Source organism: Scatophagus argus, chromosome 3, assembly GCF_020382885.2.
Source record: "Scatophagus argus isolate fScaArg1 chromosome 3, fScaArg1.pri, whole genome shotgun sequence".
Taxonomy (NCBI): Eukaryota; Metazoa; Chordata; class Actinopteri; family Scatophagidae; genus Scatophagus; species Scatophagus argus.
Window position 1 is genome coordinate 24,003,490 of NC_058495.1, and position 23,471 is coordinate 24,026,960.

The 23,471-nt window shown below is 42.4% G+C and overlaps 3 protein-coding genes across 5 annotated transcripts; all 3 read right to left on the bottom strand.

Moving 5' to 3' along the window:
- Positions 1–1,119: 1,119 nt before the first annotated feature.
- Positions 1,120–9,626, bottom strand: gmppb (GDP-mannose pyrophosphorylase B). Of its 2 annotated transcripts, none has more exons than XM_046384896.1 (10): positions 9,522–9,626; positions 7,945–8,111; positions 7,759–7,839; positions 7,278–7,326; positions 6,415–6,557; positions 5,849–6,007; positions 5,571–5,649; positions 4,021–4,148; positions 3,743–3,925; positions 1,120–3,490 (listed from the first exon to the last, which is right to left on the bottom strand). In XM_046384896.1, exons 2-10 carry the CDS (start codon positions 8,071–8,073, stop codon positions 3,359–3,361), a joined length of 1,083 nt encoding a protein of 360 aa, XP_046240852.1. In that variant the 5' UTR covers positions 8,074–8,111; positions 9,522–9,626; the 3' UTR covers positions 1,120–3,358. The 2 variants fall into 2 exon arrangements, with proteins under 2 accessions (XP_046240852.1, XP_046240853.1); XM_046384897.1 differs by having other exon boundaries at positions 7,945–8,077; positions 9,522–9,601.
- A 999-nt stretch (positions 9,627–10,625) lies between these two features.
- Positions 10,626–15,516, bottom strand: pde12 (phosphodiesterase 12). Its single transcript, XM_046384898.1, has 8 exons — positions 14,312–15,516; positions 13,404–13,831; positions 12,766–12,871; positions 12,485–12,626; positions 12,193–12,271; positions 11,785–11,907; positions 11,483–11,688; positions 10,626–11,371 (listed from the first exon to the last, which is right to left on the bottom strand). Exons 1-8 carry the CDS (start codon positions 14,881–14,883, stop codon positions 11,252–11,254), a joined length of 1,776 nt encoding a protein of 591 aa, XP_046240854.1. The 5' UTR covers positions 14,884–15,516; the 3' UTR covers positions 10,626–11,251.
- Positions 15,517–22,723, bottom strand: atp6ap1la (ATPase H+ transporting accessory protein 1 like a). 2 transcript variants are annotated; one of them, XM_046384900.1, is made up of 8 exons: positions 22,595–22,723; positions 19,664–19,686; positions 19,059–19,135; positions 18,563–18,643; positions 17,779–17,933; positions 17,572–17,622; positions 16,870–17,107; positions 15,517–16,185 (listed from the first exon to the last, which is right to left on the bottom strand). In XM_046384900.1, the coding sequence occupies exons 1-8, from the start codon at positions 22,690–22,692 to the stop codon at positions 15,928–15,930; spliced, it is 981 nt and encodes a 326-aa protein (XP_046240856.1). In that variant the 5' UTR covers positions 22,693–22,723; the 3' UTR covers positions 15,517–15,927. The 2 variants fall into 2 exon arrangements, with proteins under 2 accessions (XP_046240856.1, XP_046240857.1); XM_046384901.1 differs by lacking the exon at positions 22,595–22,723 and adding an exon at positions 20,623–20,812.
- Positions 22,724–23,471: the final 748 nt, after the last annotated feature.

The following is a 23,471-nucleotide window of genomic DNA, read 5'->3' on the forward strand; positions in this document are numbered from 1 at the left end:
CCTCCCACAATACCAAAAACATGCACATTAGGTTAATTGGCTACTCTAAATTGCCCCTAGGTGTGAGAGTGTGTGGTTGTTTGTCTTTGTGTGTTGGCCCTGCGATTGACTGGCGACCAGTCCAGGGTGTACCCCGCCTCTCGCCCGTAGTCAGCTGGGATAGGCTCCAGCTCCCCCGCGACCCTGACGGATAAGCGGTATAGAAAATGGATGGATAATTATCTTGAAAAGGAAAAGTCATCATCTACTGGTTGGAAACAAAAATTTTTTTATGAAAACTGAAATTCATAAACTTTTTGTCTATATGAAACATGTTGTATGTAGACATGACAACATGTTGTATGTATATATGTACATGTTGGAGCAGAAATGGATAATATATTAATATTCATACTGCAGCAAAAAATTTCAATGTGGTACCAAAAGCCGGCCTATGAATCTGGAACTGCAAACAACATCAATTATGACTCCTTTTACCATCTTTTTATCAACCAATTTAAAACTCTTATTATCACAATGTAAAGTTAATAGGCCTAGCAGAAAAAACACCACTGTGCATATTGTGAGGGCTGCACAACCAGAAAGTAAACCTGGAAGACAAGAAACTTTTTAATTGTCTTTGTGGCAGGTATCAGTTGCTATTCCTACAGTGACTGGGGGGTGGGGGCAGGGATAACAGATTTAGATTATTGATTTTGATTCTCATACTGTTCTTCTTTCTCTGATGTTCTGCCTTGCATAACAATGAGATGATGCAGCTACAGTCTGTATGTATCCATGTTGTCGAGCTCTTCCAATACTGAATATCAGTGCTGATTTTTGATATTAAAAATTGATATTTGATATAAACAGGATATTGTCAAATAAAATGATGTGCATAGGAAGCTGTTCTTCCGTCTGTGGTGTGTTCATGAACTTTTAAGTCATATGTGTTGTATTTATCAGGGCTAACGCTAAAGAATATCTTTTCTGAGCTGAGAGTTGCTGTTCACGTGAATTTTTAGAGTTTGGAACTCACTTTGAGAGGCTGCACAGAACTAAACATGACCAGAAAACGGATACGCATATGCAAAATTAGTGGAGTGACTCTTCAGGGTAAGAAAAGAACGAGACGAGACGTTAATGTGCTCGGCTAGATTATATTATTCTCTTAAAAAAGACTTCATTACAAGAATTGACTTCATTCATTCAGACGCAGTCAAAGTCTTAACACGTCCGTCACTCTCAATACTGTTAATCACTAACTGCATAACAACATGGAACCACTGCACTCTGATGAAGGACCAGCGGATCTGGACAGACAAAGACACCTGACATCACTCACTGCATGTGTTTGTGGTCAGTAAGGACAAGTCAAATGGACACCTCACCTGTGGAGGTTTTCTTTCACTCCACCAGGCGTCTGTTGATTTAATATTGCCCCTGTTGAGCGTTAAAATGTTTTTACAACAAGGCTGACACAAATCAAACACTGGGGCTCATTCATTTGAGTAGGAGTGAGGTCGACCTTCGACCGACTCTTCCCTTTATTTAAATACCTCATGTTCAAAATGTCGGTGCTAAATGTTCAATTTGGCCACCTCAGTCAGTGAAAGAGAGAGCGAGATTTCTCTGCAATTTTTTGGAAGGATTGCCATGAAATTTTGTTCCGAAATTTATGATCACCAGAGGATGAGTCCCAATGACTGGTGATCCTGTGAATTTTCATCTTCATGTTGCTAACAAGTCAAAGTTTTCACTTGTCCCACAGTTCAGTTCATGGCATGTTACTACTAAAAGTTAAGACCGACCTCCGACCAGCCGCGGCTTGAGATAAACTAAAATGACGTGCTAAGATGCTAAACGTTACCTGATAACATCAGCAGGTTAACGTCCAGTTGTTCCATATGCCAAAGGAAGGTAGGTGATGTACAGCTGAGACTGACAACAGAGTCTGAAAAGTCCAAAAATGGCCATAATACACAAAAAGATACACAAGATAAATACTTTTGATTTAGTGGACATGAACTTAATTCTAGCGCCACCACTGGGATCAAATTTAGATTTTTAGCCCCTGTAGTGAAGATTTAGGAAGAGAAAAGACGTTTTTCCATTTTTCATCCATCAAACTATATTGTAAAGAACAGGGTTTGTCAGTTTGTAGACTGATATTCATCAAGCGTCTGATAAAGATTTTTTTGGACATTCCCATCAGGATGGTGATCAGAGGATCCGAAATATTTCATTACAAACTGTCTTTAAAGAGCAACATAACAGCAGGCTGAAAAGCATTGCTTCGCTGCCGTTTCACTTCTGTTGCACCTGTAATCACACCTGATAGTGATGTCACGCAGTCCTGGAGTGCACCTGTACGTCACTGTGGCACGGTGAGTGAGTTTAACCACTGGAGGTCAGCACAAACAAGATTTTCAGGGAGCATTAAGGTACTCTTTAAGTAACACTAAACAAGACATTACTGCAAAGCAGAACATCCCACATGCAGCCTGAACATCTGGCTCAAATACGTGTAAACGAACTTGATAAACTGCAGCTTGTTATAAAAAAGTCTGCTACATGTTGTTCAGCAGTAACCAGTTTGGCATTGAAGCGTACCATTTTCATGATAAAAACAGAGAACAGATCAAGTTTACCAAGGCAGCGAGACATACTTGATACCTCTTTAACTGCACATTACATTCATCAGCTAAAACATTCGCCAAATGACTTTTTAAGGTGTTGTGTTTACAGTGTTAAGTTCTGCTGACCCCGAGAGGCCAAAAATCAATCCATTCAACCAATACTGCATTTTGTTTAAAATGCCATCACACAAATCTCAAGAGTCATCAGTCACGATTCCAGTCTCTGCTACAGAAGATGAGCTCGCTGATACTCTGTAGCTGTCCAGGAAATGTAAATGCATAGTGAATTTAAACAGCAGTGTGTTCATATCGCTCTCTAAGCCCCAACCCCCAACAAATACACTTCACATTATTCCTCCACCACCTGACACACGACCAGTCCAGGTACACAAACCGCCTCCCTCGCCTTTTCTCTATTAAAGCAGTGTTCATGTGAGACATTAGCCATCCACCACATTCAGGACATTAGCGTTTGATGATTGATACCTGCAGCTCTGACAAAAGCATAAACCTTGCTGACGGGTAAGGCTGCTTTTAGACAGATCACAAGCTCATCGTTTCAGACTGATGGATGGTGCAGCCAAGCAGGGCTAAAAATGAGTCCAAATTAATTACAAAACGAGGGAAAAAAAACCTCTTTTGTTCCTTTTTCTCTCCTCCTCTTCCTCCTTCTATCCTCTCGCCTCTTTCTCTGGCACAGTGTGGATGTTCAGTCCTGTTCGATCCTGCTCCATCCGGCGCTACATGATGATTCGTGGCTCTGGGACCGACTCGTTGATGGACTTGTGAGGCAGGACGTTGGCACCGTTCAGGTAAAGCTCGTCTTGCACGATCACATCCTCACCCAACACCGTCACATTCTCCATGCGAACCTGACAGACAACAGATTGACCCAAAGTCATCATCAGAGCTGACAACAATCGCAACAAGGATCTACAATGTGTGATGAGACTGTAGCCAATGTGGACACTGAAGTAAACAAGCTGTAAAAACTCTGCATGACACTGTAATCAACGTGAAGATTTCACTTTTTTGTGATTTTACACACATGAATCAGCCACCACATTTGTTTGTTCAAATGATCTTTGCTTGGAAAATGTTGGTGGCCTCAGTCCAGTACTCACCCACTGGCCAACCGAGGAGCTCCACCCCACGATGCAGCTCTCCAGCCAGGAGTGCGATCGAACCCGCGCTCCCTTCAGCACCGTGCAGCGTTTTATCCTCACGCCGTCCTCCACAACCACGCCGGCACCGATGGTGACGTTCGGGCCGATGGTGCAGTTCTCCCCAATCTGTGCCGTCGGGTCCTACAGAGCAGAGTGAAGACGGAGGATTATTGCTGTTGAGTGCAGCTTACATCAGTTTACATATGTGACATGTAGTACCAACGAGCTGAACTCACCACCAAAACGTTGCCGAGGAAACCCGGACCTGTGCGTAGTCTGTCAGGAGCGTGCTGTCGTACTGACTGAAGGTACATGCACATCCCTGTCAGGAAGTCTTTCGGCTGACCGATGTCCATCCAGAAACCTGCAGAGAGACAGGATACAGAGATACAGACAGTGAGAGCAGATAGTTCTGATGGAATAAAGGACACAAAACAGGAGATTCCTTGTGATCTGCAACAGGTGAGACACTGAAGCACAAGGTCACATGACAGGAAGTCGATGTCTGCTGTTTAACAAGGAGAAAGCTGTTCAGTGTTTCACCGCAGATTCATAAAGTTTTCTGAGGGAAGCCACTACGACCTGGACCAGAATCACTGACTCGGACCAGTCCGCTTGCCTGGACTACAGAACGGGAGGGGGGTTTGACTGCTCAGCTAGATGTTTGCACTACCTCAGACAAAGCTGACCGCCTCCGGAGAGGGATGAGGATTTAGAGACGCACCGATTCCAGATTCATCCTACTGATTTGGAACATGCTTGGTTCTGATTTATTGTTATTTTATCTGAATGCTACCAAGTTCAGCCTGTCAATGGATGAAGGACATTTGCCAGACATAATTTTTTGCTGGTGTCGGTGCTTCCTCTCCGATTCCTCTCCAGGACGACATGAGTTCGGCTGTGAAGAAAAGCCCAAAAAACTTACGTCTGGTAGAGCTGTGAGCTGTGAGAGCAGAACGAGCACATGAGTCAACTTCCCACAATATACACTGTCATCACGTTAACACAGTGGTTCTTAGCTAAATAAAATAAATCATCATTTAAAGAAAAGGTTTTGGGACACATTTGTTCATTTGTTTTCAGTTCAATATCCCTTTCGGTCTGTAAGATACTGGCTATGCCGGCTAACTAACCGTAGAATAAAGACAGGGAAACAGAAGAAAGCGAAGGCTCAGTGAAAAGGTAATAAAATGCACCTGCCAGCACCTCGAAAAGTCACTAATTAATCTGTTGCATCTTGTTTGTTTCATCTGTACAGAAATGAAAATGTAAAAATGTTTCTTGGTCAGGAGCAGTTGGGAGCAAAAACAAACATGAACACTAAAATTAAGGAAGATGTTTGCATACACATTCCCTGAACCATAAGGCACAACACTTCAGGTTCAGTTTGATTTTGTGGTTTTGATTCAGTGGTTTAACCTGTCTGATCACCTGGCCGCTCCTGCTTACCAGTCTGTCTGACTTCTTCTTACTGCTGTCACCCTGTTATTTGTAATAAACCAGAATGATCATCACTTGTATGCATAATGAGTGCTGAACCCGTTAACAGAAATTTGTCAACAATTTTGATAAGAAACTTTTTCAGTTCAGTCATTTATCAAACAAAAATCCATCAGTTCTCTGGTTTCAAAGGCTGAGATTTTGCTGGTTTTCTGTTCTACATGCTTGTGAAATATGAAATGTTTTCTGACATTTTTAATTTGTCAGTTGCATCCATAAACAAAAGATACTTGACTTGTGTACAATAAGATTTGTGCTGTAGATTTGCAGTAGTAGTAATAGTTACCCTGCAGCTCCATGGCGTACAGCTGTCCCTCCTCCGCCATGACAGGAAATATCTCTTTCTCTATAGATGTTGGTCTCAGCTGCACACACACACACACACACACACACACACAATTAAATACCAGCTACATATGAGCATATAGAAATATTTAGCAGTGAACAACAAACACTTTACTGAAGAGCACTTTTACTCATAACTTTATCACAACCTTTTTAAGGTGTGTATGTCTGTGTGTGTGAGTGTGTGTGTGTGTGTGTGTGTGTGTGTGTGTCAGTCACCTGGATTCTGCTGAGCATGCTGGGATTGAAGATGTACATGCCTGCGTTGATCTTGTTGGACACAAAGACCTGAGGTTTCTCTACGAAGCGATGAATCCTGCCGCTGTCGGCCTCAAACACCACCACGCCGTACTTGGAGGGCTCCTCCACCCGCGTTACCTGCACGCACACACACACACACACACACACACCAGCCTTGAATACTCAGTCTTACATCAAAACTTTAGTTTTAAAAAAAAAAAACAAAACAAAAATCATGCATCTTAAATGAAAAGTTAATGTGATAAACTAGGAAAACTAAAAGCAATAATACAAATGGTCTTTAGTATAAAAAGTAAAACTAATATATAATAATTTTTATTGTTATCATTATTATTGTTATTATGATTATTAATCCATTGTCCCTTTTAACTCTAAATCTCTAAATCTAGATAAAATTATCCTCCACTGTCTTTGGTCTGAATTATCTGTTGGTGGAAAGATTTCAGCCTGATTCTCTCACAGCAGTCGAACGTCGACAGCTCAAAGCAGCAGCTGTCGGCCTGTGCCGTCTCGGTATTTCTCACCACGATGGTTCCCTCCTTGCCGTGGTTGCGGTGGAACTGCAGCAGGTCTTTGAAAGGGAAATCGCAGATGACGTCCGAGTTGAGGACGAAGAACGGCTCGTTGTCGATGTTCAGCAGCTCCCGAGCCAGCGCCAGGGGGCCCGCTGCACACAAACACACACGTTAACTGCTCATTATTTCAAATTTGTATCACTTATATCAAGCTTTCACTCAGAAATACACTGCATCTACACATACGAGGAAACTGGGTTGTCGTCCTATCACCGGGTCAGAGACTACAGGGCATGGCCAAAAGTATGTGGACAGCCCTAGGTTTAGTTTGGGCGTTTCCATGAAGGAAAATCCTAATGGAACTGCATACAATTATAATACAATCAATACTGCATTCGCAACTTTGTGGCAACAGTTTACAGTCGGTCACTTTTTATCCCATTTTTACCCACACTGTCCAGACGTCAGCCCCATCCAACACCTCTGGGAGCCACACCTGATCATTCAACATCAATGGCTGACCTCACAAATATTCTTGTGGCTGAAACCTTGCAGGGCTAACATGCTGTGTGCTGTTCCCCAAGGATCAATCCTTGATCCTCTTTTATTTAGCATTTACATGTTTCCAAGCAGTAAAATAATGCAAAATAATTCAATTCTCTAGAATCACAGATTCATAAATCCTCTCCACAATCCTATGCAAATGACTAGATGTACCTAAACGAGCTTCAGATAAATACAGACAAAACTAAGATAATTCTCTTGCAACTAATATTAATGTATAAAGTGCAACGATTCCAGCAGTCTATCCTGTGTTAAGGTTGGGCGATATGATGATACATACAGTGAGAAGACAGTGAAGAGAAACTCACCAGTTCCCAGAGGCTCCCTCTCATGAGACAGAGAGATACGAATCCCAAGCTGAGGAGAAAAACAGTGAAGAATTCAGGATGCTGCGGACTGATCACTTTTTTCGATAAAGAGAACAACTAGAGGAACATTGTGACGTGTATTCAATATGCTGCACATCACACACTGACAATCAAGCATTTGGAGCTGCACAAATATGTCCATGCTGAAAAGATGTATCAGATTAAGTTAGAACCACCTCTATTGTAATGTGGTGGAGGCAGAACTCAACTAAACAAAAACTTTCTGTATGACTTAACACCCCTGTGGGTTTGTGTGTGTGTGAGATTTGTAATTGTCCCTTCAGGAAAGTGCAGGAAAATGAAGAGACTGATCCGTTGCAGTGATCCTGTACAAAATTCAAACGTCCAGTGCGTGTTACGTATGTTGATGTGCATCGCAGCTGTATCAGTGTGTGTCAGAGGGATGGCTTGTTGTACTCACTCTCTGCTCCTGGACTCTCATCTCTCTCTCCAGCAGCTCTGACATGTAGCTCACCGCCAGAACCACATGGTCCACCCCAGCCTGCTCGCACATACAGATAAAGACAGCAAGACAGAAAGAGAGTCAGCAGTGCAGTTAAATCCCCCTTCTGACTGTGACGCTCACTGAACCCCACCTCCTCCATACCTTGACCAGTGCCTCCACCTGGTGCAGCAGGATGGGTTTGTTGCAGAATTCCACCAGCGGTTTGGGGACGCTCAAGGTGAGCGGTCGCAGCCGGGTCCCGTACCCCCCCACTAGGATCAAAGCCTTCATGTTTCTGTCGTTAGCAACCGTTAGCAGGGTGACCACAGCTGAGGACGATTTCCAAAAGCAGCCTTAATGCAACAGCAAATGCGACAACCTTCGGTGACATACTGTCAATCTCAAATATCTTTCTCTGTAACATCTGGACAACCCCGTGACAAAAACTTGTTCATCACTTTGAGGGCTGATGACTGCCTCTAAAAGCTCAAATTATGATTACAACATGCAAGACAAAAGTGTTGCACAGAACTTACAAATGTATTCCTTTGGTATTTGCTCAACTTACTAGTAGTCAAGGCTTGTGGACTAAACAATGTCATTTGCCTAACAGTTTTATTGGTATATACTGATGGTCTGATGGTTCTTTCCAGTAGCTTTTTAAATATTCATTCAAAATGACATGTCAACATTTTGCTCATGTTTTACAAAAAGAGTAACAGATGAAATGTCTTTGCGATCGACTGGTTACAAGAGGAGGTCTTCAGAGGAGCTTTGTTAAGTAATAATCTGGGTTTTTCCATTTATCGCTGGGTGTTTACATGTCCTATAATCAGAGAACATTTGGACATTAAAAACACAAGGTTTGTCCTTTAACCTGCTACATTAGCTGATCAGCAGTGTGTTAAGTTCACATTTTGACCCAAGGGAGGCGCTACTGAGGTGAATTAAAACAAAGATGATCATCAAATATTACAGCTATCAGTCTGCATCCTTGTGTGGGTCAACTGACACATCATCAGGCTGCTAAACTTGTTAAACCTGAAGATCATTGTGTAAGTTTATTATATCCGTGACAAGTCTGAACATGATGTCAAAAACAAACAAAAAATGTCGCTGCTGTAAAACAATTTGCATATTTCACGCTTCAGAATTCTAACGATTCGTTCAAAAGTCTTAAAACATTCAGATGATCCCATTAGAGACAAAAACCGTGTCCTCCTAATGAACCGCCTTCAGGAAGTTAGTCATAGTTTCGCCTGAGATCACATGAGTTCATCCATTCTTTAAGGACGTGTGGCTGTACTTTACTGTTGTGTACATGTCTTATTTTCTCTACAGTGTCATCAAAAGAGCAACACGTTAAAACTGTTAACACTGAGGGAGTCGCACAGACTGAACAGGTGCTATTTTCGGCACATCACCAGCAGCTAACTGGGCTGTCAAAGCCTCAGTGATACAGTATTTTCTCTCCAATTAATGGTGTACATTTATATATGGACAAGACGTGCGTATAGGCTGTAAGTTATGAACCCGGAGGTAAATACAGACTGTCCTAATGTTCTGAATTCTATTACAAACGAACTTACAGTGATTGTAGCTAACTCACGTTAGCCAAACTAGCTAACTTATTTCTGACTTAAAAGCAGTTAACCACAAGCTGCCTGCTAACTAGCTAGGTAGCATTCCGCCCCTGTCTTTAGTCTGCGTGGAAGTGAATAATGAGGGTGAAAACTTACAAGGGTTAGTTCACCCAAAGTCTCCAGGAGATTTAGAAATCACTTCGGAAATGACACGTAAGATCGTTCAAATCCGAATTCATTGTTTGTTTCCGGTACAGCCGGTTAGCGTCAAATCTGACAGCGTGAGGCAAAACTATCCGGTCACCAGTTTCAAAATAAAAGTACTAGGGGTTCAGTCAGTTCAATTTTCCTTTACTGGGGCATTTTGACTTTTCAGTCACTAGTTATAGAAGATGTCAGTTAAGTATAAGCGAAATAATAAAAACTGTCTTCACAGCGTTGTAAATATATTTTAAAAGATTTGTAATCAGCATATCATAAGAAAATCTCTGAGCACATACAATGTACCTGATTGTAGCAAGTGAATATCAAGCAGAGTCAATACAACTGTATCTACCCCTGCACAACAAATCTAAACCTCACAGAGATTATTAAAGGTTTGGTCTTATTTTCTATTCATATCCATACTTTATGATTGTGTTTTATTTGCATAGGCCGAACTAAGCTTCAGTGAAACGTTTTTATGCTTTTATTTTACAGGCCAAATCACACAGTTTCCGGTCTGGCTGGCTTACCCTGGCAACTTGATAATACGTCTTTCATTGCTGTCACTGACTCGGGGATGTTGCAGTCTGTAGGAGCCTTAACTGAAAACGCAAATCTCTCTAAATTGTACAAAAGTTAACGTGAGCGGTGTTTTTGATCATATTTTCTAGATGAAAGATGTAAAAAATTAATCCGACGTATTCCGCTACCTTAATTCAAATTATTCTTTGTGTCCCTAACACACGACACAGTGGTATGTCCCGAACACTCCGGACCCGCCCCTCTATCATTTCTGACCAATCAGAGAAAAACAGCGTGGCGATGGAAGTTGAACGCCTCCGATTCCCTGCACTGTATTGACATACTATGGAGAATGAGAAAAAAATCACAGTCAGCGATTTGACAGTTTGTTTACCTATTTCCGGTTCATCTTTCTTGGTATCCAAACCGTTTCCATGGAGACGACCCCCTCACCCACCGTGTCGTGCTACCTTTATGTGTTGTTGAGAAAATCATAATGAAAAACAGACTACAGAAGGAATAGTCAAGAAATTACTCATGCATAGATTCAAATTTTATTTAAAAAACTCAAGGAACCACTGAGCAACTTATTTGAACAAAATAATATTAATAATAAATACCTTTTTAAAAATATGTATTTATTTACCACATCACAGGGTACTGAGCCCAATGGAGTTTAAAATCATAGTCACATCAGTGGTTTTCAACAGTGAGGAAGAACCAGCAGGGGTCACATTATTTCTGTTGGTAGCATGAGCACAGACAGATAATTATCTGGCATGACGCAGTCATGCAGCTTTTCTTTTCTTCCAAGAGTATGTAACAACCAAAATAATCAATTATTTTTAGGAAAAAGTATAGCAATGTGAAATTCATTACTTCTTTCCAGTAACAACTTCAACGCTGAATATCAGTGATTAATCATTATTATTGTACAGGTGATACTAAAGTATGAACTTAATCTCAACATTTGAGTCACGTAAGTGTAAATTAAGGAGCTTCTATGTGAGATGATTTCTCTGCTAGTCTGTCTTTATGTTGTCTTCCACTGTTTGCACGCTCGGACTTCGCCTCTTAAAAAACCCAAAAGTCAGAATGTGTTTGCAGGATCAACCAACGGCCCAGTTCTCCCATCTGTCCATGTGGTCTGAGGTCAGAGGTCAGGGGTTCCAGCGCAGGTCACAGATGAGGGCGATGTGGTCGGAGGGGTGTGCTACGCTGGGCAGAGCTTTGTAGGTGGTGACCTCCTGGTGGCTTGGCAGAGGAATCACCTGCTCCACCTGCACAGACACACAGAGACTTTGAGAACTGAGCCGTAACATCACCTTATGAAATGCTTTTGTCAAACCTGTTAGCATTAGCTGCTGCCTGTTCACACCTTCACTTCGTACCTGCATTCTGTCCGGCTGTATGAAGATGTAGTCCAGGCAGCCTTGAAATCCTCCCACGTAGTTTGTGTAGGCCGGCTTGCTGTAGGCGCTCAGCAGCGGAGGAAAAGTAGAGAGCAGCTCCATGCTGCAGGACTCCTCCGGCCCCGAGCTGCTCCAGTCTGCATGCTGCTGAGGGACTGCAGCCTCAGTGACCAGCTGGAACACACCTGCAGGCAGGAAGAGGAGAAAGGTACATTCCATCAAAACACGAAATGAGTTTTAACATTGCAAACTGGCAGAGACTGGTGTTAGTGTGGCCTTACCTGAGTCAGGGCTGGAGTTGAAGTCACCACAAAAGACCAGAGGGGCTCCAGGTGCGACCTCGCTGATCACATGACTCAGGTGTTGCAGGGCCACACCCATCTGAACCAGACGAACGTTCCCTCCTTTAGAGAAATATGAATTCAGTTTTTTGGGAAAATGCTCTCATGCAGATTAGGGTTGCAGGAGTCACCACTCTGCTTTCTTATATCACTCAGCTGTGTTCAGGGTCATGAGCATCAAAATTCTTGTAACAAGCAACAACTACTCAGTAGGTATAAAATATCAGCTGTTAAGAAGTTCAAAAATAAGGACAAAACAATAGAAGAAAGGTAAAACTGGAACGAATAGCAAGAATATACAGACAGACAGTAAATATGTAGCAGTAAAAACTCAACAAGATGTTGTACCTTCTGGGCGCCAGTACAGGTGAGTGTTGGCCACACAGACCTTCCTGCCTGGTTTGTTCAGGTCCTCAAGCACACTCACCTGCAGAGAAATGAGCCAGAGGGTTTACAACACTGAGGCTGTCAACTAACAAGTATTTTTACTTTTGATTCATCTGTTCACTGACTAATCAATTAGTATATTAAACATCAGAAAGTAGCAAAAAAATGCAACAGTTTCCTAGAGGTCAGAAGTGCAGAACTGTAAAGCAAAAATCCCACGAGTTGGAGTCCTCTTCCAGATGACGAGCAGTACCTGCAGGATGGTCGACCTCTTCATCTTGTCCATCAGAGCGCCGTTCACGGAAACCTTCTGCAGCAGCTCAGAATGGATGGGGTCAGAGGTCAACGCCTCGTTCAGCACGATGTCGTGTTGGCTCAGCAGCTGAAACTTTGACCTGAAAACACAACATGATGTGATTTTTAAATCACCTCACTTAACTCCGAAAGGCTGAACGTCACACCAACTAAATGCTGTAGTTAGTGAAAGCGAAAAACCACACGGTGCTCAGACTGTTAGCTGCCGGAAGACCTGACCTGCGGTAGAAAGTGGCCAGTCCTTCATGCTGCTTCTCTTTGATCCTGAAAACGCCGTCCAGACCGAAGGCATCCAGAGCTGGAGTCAGACTGTCTGTGAACACCCCTGAAGAGAATGAACAAAGTGGAAAATCATACATGCCCTGTAGATCATGATTCAGCAGAAATGATAACTAAGACTGAGACTAACTTTGTAAGAATTAACTCTTCATCAGCTATTGATTTGGTTTTGTTGTAGAGAGTAATGAAAAGGGATGCTGTATGAGAATAAGATCTAAAGCAATCTAGGCAATATCTCATCAGATTTAGTTTTGAACATAAACCACCACAAAACATGCAATTAACCACATTTATGACAACAAAGAGGAACCGGAGTTATCAACTGCTGTTTCCAAGCTAAAGTCTGAACTTTCTATCTTGACAAATGTTTAATGGAAATGTTTTCTTCCTGCAGAAAACAACTGGCTAAACGTACATTACACTGACTGACGGTACAAAATGTCTCACTGATTTTAAACATCGAGTCCTCACTGTGGTTTTAGAGCTTTGAGCCACAGCACAGGACTTGATATTTTTCAGATATTCAGATAAATCTGACCAACCACAGTCAGTCCACTAGTTGTTCCTCCTCTGATTACCTTTGTCGACCTCCTGCAGACAGATGATGTCAGCGTTGTATCCGGCCAGCTCCTTCTTGATCAGGTTCTGTCTGTAGTCCAGCTGCAGGGCATAGGGGGCGCAGTACGGGTAAAGCACAGTCTTGGACAGTTCTGTCTGGGCGTAGACGTCAGCGAGGATATTGTAGGTCACGACCCTCACAGCCGGCCACTCCACCTCTTTCGCAGTGTACACGTGTCTGTTGTCGAACATGCACACGCCTGGTCCGGCCTCTACAGCTCCCACCGAGACCAGGTCCTTGGCCAGGCCACTGCGTCTTCCATCTTTAGGCTTGCAGCACAGTTTAAGCCGGCAGCCGATGTCCTGATTGGACGGGACGTAGACTCTGCTGCTCCCTACCACTGTCCAACCACCATCCTGACCTGAAACTTCTCCAGCAGCTTCTGGGCTAAGACAAGAAGAACAGGAGAGCGGAGAATATGATGGATTCATCACCGTTTGGTATGTTGCAGCCTCGAAACAGGACAGAAACAGACTGCAGAGTATAGTAAAGTCTAGTAAGAGTATAGCAAAGTATAGTAAAAAAAATTATCAGCGCTTGTTTAATGTGTCTATGTATGTCTCTATAAAGCAAATACAGTCTTGTTTATATGTTCTATGTTCTCCCTGGCCTACTGATTACACCCTCCCGTGTTCCTTATAAAATGTCTTACTTATGTATATCTGTACATATAATGTAAAGTAATGTAAGTAAGTGTAAAGTGTCTATAGCTTGTTATTGTCTGTACAGACTGAAAAACTACAGTGACACCAACAGCCGTAAACAAAGGCCTTGTATGTGTGAACAAACTTGGCCAATAAACGTGGCTTTGATTCTGATTTACTGCATAAATTCAGCATAAATTAACACCTTTCTCAGTGTCATTACCTTGCGTTTGGGACATTTTCTTTGTACCATGTGAACTCGCAGTCTTGCAGGCTCCCAAACTCCACCTCCAGTTTGGGACAGGCGGGGTATCCGGCCATGAGGGACACCGGGAGCTCAGCGGTAGTGAAGGTGGGGCTGTTCCTCCGGATCGAGTATTTAACGTCTCCCACCTGCAGCACGGCTCCGTCCTGCCACGCCTCCGAGTTCGGCACCGTGTCGGCCACCTCAAGCCCTTCGTAGTACAGCTTCACCACGGTGGGCTCCGGGGGTTCGTCCTGCTGCTGGCCCTCCTTCTTCTTCGACTTCTTCGCCTTTCCTTGGCCCTTGGTGATGTTGTTCGAGATCCGGGACAGGACCTTGCCCAGCGCTTCGTCTTGGTCCCGCAGCATGTGCTTGTGACTGCCGTCCAGACAGAAGGAGATAGTGAGTTTGGGCTCCCCGGGGAGGCACCTCACCACGGCCGGCTCCATCGTGCCGAGGAGGCGGACGGTTCGGGTCACAGCACTCGGTGAGAAGGAGCAGGGCAGGCGGCGGGGAAGCAGCGTGAGAGCAGCGGAGAGGCAGTAAAACATGAAGTCCCCGGCGGCAGGACGATGACAGCAGGGATGAACTACGACTACGGAGGTAACGTTAGCAGTAGCCTGGCTGCGGAGCTATCCTCCAGATTCACCGGTTAGCCGGAATGCTAACGTCAAACGGCGAAGTTGACCTCCAGGTGTCCGATGCAAACCCGAGTGTTTCAACAATCAGGCTGTCGTTTTAATTAACGTGTACCATTGACAGGGGAAATTACGTTTGATGGTGCTACTTTCCCGTCCGGTTGATCCTGCTGAATGCCGCACAGTGCAGCCCTCGACTGAATGAAGGTCTGCTTGACTGCTTTAACTAAAACATTGTTTCCCACCTGGATGTCATCAGAGGATCCTCAGCTTTTTATCTGAGAATTAAGGCGAGAAAGACGCTAACTGGAAAAAAGGCGACCAGCTTCCCATCTGGGTGCGTGTTATACTAATTATACTAACTAAAAGCAAATTAAAAGTGGAACAATACTGTAAGAGGTTTCCGTTCCAGTCCTCTTTATTAATGTGGAATTGCAAAATTGCCACGATAGATGTCACAAAAGTTGGCAGGCTAAATTAGCTGTCAGTGCTTCTCCAGAAGTCCACATGAGCGGCTGCTTCTTCTTCGTTGTATTTTTCCTCCTTCTTCTTCTTCTTCTTCTACTACTTCTTCTTCAATGAAATTTTACAACCTGGATACTTCTACACATATCACTGCCCCTACCGGACAGAATTAAATCTACATCAGCTGCTATTGAATCTCTTTGTTTTTCATTTTTTAATTTATATGCCTTATATGTCTATTCTTTATGTGCAGACAATACGTAATACAAATAACCACGAAGTAAGTCTGCAATTTATTTTTATTCATATTTTTATCAAATTTGTTACAAAGACAATTAAAGAAATTCACTAATGGGCAAATAAAAAAAACACTAGAAATATATTTCAAAAATCCTGAGCTGAAAGTTTTCCATCACACCGAAGGTTTGGTGCCAGCTGTGTCTCCTCTTGAAGTGTATGTGATAAAAGTCTTTAATTATCTTCTTAGCCACTCTAAAGAATATTTTTCTCAGTGACATTTTCCATGCAGCAGTGTTCAGGCTGCTCAGGGTTTTGAGGGAGGTAGATGTCGGCCTTGTGTTCGTCGTCATGCTCGATATGTTTCAGGTGGATGACCATGTGCAAGGCGTAGGCCAGGACCAGCAGCAGGATGAGGGAGGTGATGAGGCCCATCAGGATGGCTGGCGTCATGAAGGTGGCGCAGTCGCTCGCAGGAGAAAATTTACCGGAGGTGACGTTGAATGCCTGGATCTAAGGATGGGAGAGAGACATTTTTTTTAAAATGAAGAAGATAAAATTCAGATCAAAGTTCAAATACAAATAAACATTTAAACAGTTTTTTGAAGGTGAATGCAAATTTTATTTTGTGTGTGTCAGTATCATGCAAACAAATTAATAAATACATTTTTGTTGTTTTGTTGGGATCTGAGATGACATTTTTTGGCCACTTGGGGGCAGTAGCAGCAATCAGTGAACACAGCACTAACATTAGCCCTGCTGAACGTTTACTTCCTTTCTTTTGGCTCTGCTTTTGGTCTCCACCAGCTTGTAGAGATCGTATCCCACTATGTTCACCAGCTTGTCACTTAAAACAACCTGATGAGAGTGGTGACAGTGAACATGAAGTTGCAGGCTGGAAAACTAAAACGATGAGCTGCAAGAAGCTTTAACACTCTGCAGAGCTGAGTCAAACTGAAAAGTGAGGCAATAATCCTCTGTGGGTCCATCATCATGTGCGGACCATATGACTAAAAATGATTACTTTTGCCAAGTTATGATTGGACATTCACTATTCAGTGGAGGGGGTTCATGCACTGTCTGTTTAAAGCTCACAGCTTGTTCCCCAGATGTCACATATGATAGGGCTGCAGCTACATAAAAAAAATATATTACCTTGTAAATATGAGTGAGTCTGCAGGTTAAACACACAGGTACCTGGAAGTTGGTGAAGGTGATGGCCCAGCGGCGGGCGTGGTCGGTGCTGGGCAGCAGCAGGGCGCTGTGGCGCTGCAGGCTGCTGACGTGGAGGCAGTGGTAGGAGGAGGAGGCAGGAGCATACACCTCACTGACGTTGAACACAGCCTCTTCAGAGGTGTTGTAGAGCAGAGAGACACTTTCCATCGAGAACCACCACTGACCTGAAGACTCGTAGAAAGTGTTGGACAGCTGCAGTCTGACATCAGAGGGACAAGACGAGTTAATACTTAACATTTAACTCTTCAGGCTGTGCTAGCGTGGCTGTAGGCTCTTAAAGACTTAAAGATACCATTTTTCTTTATTGTTTTTTTAACCTCCTGATGTATTTTATGGAGCCTTGTGAAACAAGATTAGAATTTTTTTTTGTGGGGGGGGGAGCAAAGTACCTGAGTAACAGTTAAATTAATGTAGTGAAGTGAAATTGGGCCTACAATATTTTACTCTGAAATGTAGTGGAGTATAGAAGTGTAATACTTAAGTACAAGGACCTCAAAATACTTTGTTAGTCTATCACTGGTTTACAGGAAAACTCCACAGGACACATTCAGAACAAATTTGCGGTTAAATCCGCATGGCTGCTGCTTTATCATCACATCTGATCATAAATCTGACTTGGTTTGTATTTTACTGCATGATCAGCAGACAGATCGCATGACGTACCTGATGGACAGGCCTCTCAGATCCTCCACATCTCCAAACCTCATGACCAGCCTAATGAGGACAGACAGACAGACAGACAGAGGGTCATCATCTTTTCTCTGAGGAGGAGGGATATCTGTTTGAGCTCTTGTACGTTTTCTGCTGCTTTTAAAGCTCTGTGCACATCAGACAGACAGGCAGACAGACGGGTCATTCAGACAGACATACGTGGCCTTGTCCTGCCGGCAGACAGACTGGCTGGTGTCGACGGGTTTCTGAGGGGAGAAGGCTCTCTCCGTCAGGTCCAGCTGCTTCTGCCTCTCATAGCGGAGAGACAGCTTCCTGGCCTGGAACAGGACGCATGGCTGCCCGTTGGACAACACCTGGTGGGCGGAGACAACAGTCTTACACCTGGGATCCACAAAATAAAACTCCACTATCAGCTTTTCAGAGTCACGGATTGGCTGATGGGTGGTGTGTACATGTGTAGCTGACATTTTTCTAGTACAGCAACAAATATCCAGTTTCCCCTCTCATGTTAAAGCCACACTGTGAGATTTTATTAAATCCTTTTGCTCTTTGTCGTACCAGAGACAGCTGAGAGGATGGATAAGTTTAGTTTGAGTTTAGCGTAGTACAGACAGATCCACGACATGTTGAGCCGTAACACAAAGAGTGGAAGCAGAGACTCCTGTTAGCATAGCTGCTAACCAAGCAAAAACACTTAGGATGTCATTTCCAGTACCAAAACTGAGATTTCACAAATATAAAAAATAATTAAAAATAATACTGGGGACAAATAACAACTTGTCATTTTTGACCACCAATCCTGTGTAGATAAATTAATAACAGAATAAAAGTAGAATAATTAGCATTTCCGTAATGAGTGGGGGTTCAGAAACATGTTAATTAGACAACACCAACTCATGTTTGAAATGTTCTTTGTGAGTGTGTTTCTCATTTTCTGATGCCAGTCTTAATTGGTCAGTTAATCATCTAGAGACAGCGCCACCTTGAGGGGAGGGAAGGGAAGTGCAGCTCCAGGCATCTGAAGTAACTTCCTCTGTGATACATCTGCAGACCAGACAGGAGGCTACAGAGGGAGAAAGGGAGAAAAAAAACAACCTTTCTGTTATCACGTGAAACATTATTTTACATATTTTTTATATTTAGTTATATTATATATTAAATTCAGCACTCTTTTCTGTGATACATTCACATAGAGGCACATGTGATTTTCCTGCACTTTGTTGCAAAGCACATTTCAATCCGCATTGTTGCCACACATGAATGTTGATGAGAAAGTGCTGAATGAGCCGCCTGACACCTGAATACTGAGCTCTGATGTGCAGGCTTTTCCTTCTCATTCCGTGTCACTCATTCTCATCGTCTTGTTTTTCTTCTTTCTATTTAAACATTACTTTTGTTCTTTCCTTTCTCAACTGATCTCAAAAAACAAAGCCATGGTCCACCTAAGTAAACAGTTAACAGCATTAGTGGTTCTTTACCTGCCGACGTGTGGACTGTTGACCTGCAGGTACCAAACGCTCCTGCATCCACATTCCTCCATCACTCATCCCTTCATCTGCAATGACAGGGTGAATTTTATAACATAAGACAGGTTATAGTGCTTTAAAGCAAGTACAGCAAGTAAATATCACGTAAAACCTTTTTGACCATTAGGCCCCAAAATGAATGATCCAACTAAACATTTTTGTAGTTCCTGAAACATTTGCATCTGGAGACGCCAGCTTGCACCTAATGACATGTGGCAATTAATGATTTGTAGAAACCGGCAGACTAGTGACATTCAGTTGCCAGACATTCATATTTATGCAGGTATTCAGGGTTGCACCTGTTGAAGGTCGGATTTACTGTTCATTAGCATTTTGCCTTATTTTGGTTTAATTATCTTACAGTCGGTGTCATGTTGTTTGCTGGCTGTTGCATTGTTCTGTCATACCACTACCGATGTGTCATATAGCTATTTCCAAAATGTAAATTAATAAAGCAGTTGAACAAATACATACTTTAATGTTATTGTCGAGCACAGTATTGAAAGAATATAATGAAATTAGATAGATAGATAGATAGATAGATAGATAGATCTTACCGTGGTCTGGAGGGTGAGAAGTGCTGTGAACAGAAGTTAAACGAGGATTAATAAATAACCACAATGATTTTCATCGTCCCACAACATCCTCTGTTTTCATGAGTTTGATTCTCTCTTTTATTATCCAGTATTTCAGTTAGGTTTTTCAGTATTTTCATGTGACAAATTCAGTAAATGATGAATGTCTGATGAAAAATGTCTTGTGGTCTTAAATCCAAACACAGATTAATCTTCTGTCAGTGGCATCTGTCCATGCGTTTGACATACAGTTTATATATTGCTGACGTACTGCCTACAATAAATTTGTTGAGCTGTTTTCGTCTAAACGAAGTCTTGCTTTCATGTCTCACTCCTATTTTTAGTGGCAATAATTGTTTAATCACTCTATAGTTTATACTGTAGTTCTACTCAATTAGACTCAATAGCATTTTATTTTCATTTTAATTGCAAAAAACTGGTCTGTATTTTTTTATGCCACAGGATGACCAGGAGGTGGACTGGTGAGGCTGTTAGTACCCAGAATGCACCTGGACAGTCCACTGACACGCGTTCAGTCTGCGGATTAGAGTCTGAGGTTACAAACACAGAGATCAGTGTGGATCAGAGATGTATTATTGCTAAGAGGACCCACTCTGACCCAGATTACAGAGACATAAAAAAAGTAGATCAATTTAAGACCAAACAGCAGTTCTGATTGCTTTTAGAAAAACATGCAGCACATTCAGGTTTTACGTAAAGAATCCTGAACCTGATCAGGCAAAGCCATGACAGGACAAGAGCTTCAGTCCAACCTGGAAAAGTGAATTATGTCTCTATAAACTTGCCTAAATAAGAAACAATCAAAGTAGAAAACATCCTTAGTTGTTATTTATTAAGAGTTAACACTAAAAAAAGGCAGCTACTCTTCATCAGGACTGTGTGGTTGTGGTTTTATCAGATTTGATTGACAGTAAACAAACCTCCAACTGTCATCACATGCTCCATTTTGCTGTCCGTGAACTCCATACCAGAACAGGTCACAGCAGGTCACCAACCAGAGGTCAGCACTCAGCCAGAGAAAAGAAGCTCACATATACAACCACCTGGTATCCCACCTGTTAATAACTAAACTGTCGTCGCGACCAATGAGCAACCCCATCCAAAATGTGGCATAAAGCTTCAGAAACAACATCTAAGTTGAATCAGGTGAGTCTGTGATGTCACGTTCTCCCAGCTGAGCCCCGCCCACCTCAAACCCCTGACAAAACACCTGAGAAACAACACAGGAAAACTACACATATCTTTATAAGGCACCAGTATTGCATCAGTGAAGTGACTTTCATGCACTGTGGGGATATTTTGTTTTTGTTTCTTTCTTTGTCTGAGTGATCCAGTGTTTGTCATCTGCCCATAACAGCAAACATGCATTCAGACTGTTTGCATGCAGCACAAAATGTGAGACAGAGCGGACCACTGACAAACAGATGTGAACATGCTGTCTGTGACTGTCAGGCCCTTAACACAACATAACAGCAAAGAATAGTTTACATTGCTACATACAGTTGTTGAAGGGATGTCAAACACAACAGACCTAAACAAAACTAAACAAAACTGTGGTCAGTTAACGAGGAGCATGCAGATTGATAGAAATAACCAGTCAGCCTAATCTAACTGAACCCAGTAGACTCTCAGAGTGGAAATCCTCTCAGGAGATGTTGGATAAAATGTGTTTCACATTTCTCTCTGCACACTAAATGCATTTTAAAGTACTTAACACAACAATAGGCACAGAGGAGTAAAATCCTCCATGACCCCCTGCAGCCAAAAACAGGGTTTAGCTCCTCTTTTGTACTGGGTCAGAGCGCAGGACTGTGGATTGTGGGATTGCACTGATTACATAATCATACAATCATGAGCTCACACAACACACACACACACACACACTCACGAAGGATGCTGTGGCTCTCAGCCAAAAGGAGACTTTGCAGCTTCTCTCCCTCAGTGAGCATCAGCACACTGTAAAAAACTGACACCCAGCTGCAGAGCATCACTATTGTCCCACTTGTGTTTAGTTTGTGCCCACACTTTCAATAAGAGCAATGAGACTGAATAATTCTACTAAACCCCAGGTTATGTTCAATTTCAGTTTGTGCTACCTTTGCTCTCTACGAGATCTGCACATAGTAAATAAGACATGGTTAAGAACAGGGAAAGATCATGGCTGAGGCAGATAAATATGCATGGTTTGGGTTAGACAGATAGTCGAGGTTAGTCAGGGTTTGGAACAAAGCTGGGAAAATAAAGGCAAGAACATTAAATTCATGTCTGCAATGTGACACAAACTCCTGCAGTTAATGTGAGATGAGCTGTGCTTTAAGTGGGGATACTGGGACACTGGTTTGTACCCTTCTCACTCATTTTAGCCACATATGGTTCAGTGACATTTCCAGCAGCAAACAAGCTCTGATAAACTCGCTGTACTTCACCTGCCCAGCGTCAAACAGCAGAAAAAGTTACAGTAGATACAAGCTAGAGGGGAAAGTAGAAGATTTTGAGATTTCTCTCAGAAGTTGGTGGAGACCAAAGCAGAGCTAAAACAGGAGTGAATATTGGACATGCATTCATCACGTAAGAGAAAAACACGACTCCAGTGGTAATGTTGCTTCATGTCTGTTGTTGGATGTGAAATATATGACTGCCATAATAGGGCAATATGTCAGATGGTGAGTTTTCAGCTTGTTCCTCTGCCCCCACATGACTAAATAAAAATCACTTAATGCAGCTTTGAGTAAATCATAAACACAGCGGATCCTGGAGGACCACACAGTAGAAATCCATCAGTAATCTTTGTCAAGAGTCAAAGATTAGAGAGTAAGTGGAGGTCAGAAACAACAGCACCAAGCATGGAGGTGAAGCATCATCTCTGTCTCTGTTTCTCTGCGTCTCACATACCTGTCAGCAGGCTGTCGGTCGAGGCAGAAAGACGACTGTGGATGGAGGATGAGGAGAGAGAGGAGGAGGATGCAGCGGTGTTTCCATTGTGAAGCCATCACTGTGCCGATCAGAGTGTGATGCCAGCACACTCTCCTAATCTACTTTAATCAGCCCACCATCTTTAAGCCCCCCCTGACAGACTGATAAATCAGCCAATCAGGGCAGAGCAGAGACAGACAGGGTTAAGAGAGCCCTGCCCCTGAGTACTGGTCAAAGACATTTGCTGCTATTTTCCCATTTTCAATTCACTTCAGTTAAAGTACATTTCATTACAGCAGATTAAAAACATTTTTGATTCACGTTTTTGGTCAGTCTTGTGTGAAGCCTCAAATCTTCAATTTTTCATGGATTAAATAACATGGAAGGAGTCTCATTAATTTTATCATTTACTGAAAATTCAGCTGCCTGTGCAACATGGCACAAAAAAAATAGGAGAAGAAATTAAGTTTATAGATACTGAGTCATTTACTTTCCATTTTGTTCAGATGCTGCAACTACATGTGTCTATTCGATTCATTAGTATTTCTCATTGTTGTTGTTGTGTGAGGTAGAGTGGCTTATTTTAATTTTCTTTGGTCCATCACTTTAAATCTTGAAGAGCAATAGGGAACTTTATTTTGAAAAGCTCTGTATAATAAAATTCTTGTTATTAGTACTAGTAGTAGCAGTATTCTTATTATTATACAGTAGTTGTTAATTAATTTATAGTATATTGAATTAAACAAACATGACAAATATTTAATAGGCCTAACTATACAGCTACTCATAGAATGTCTATAATATTTTAAATCGTGTCAAATCATGTTAAAATTTTAAAAGTTTGAAAAAGTTACAT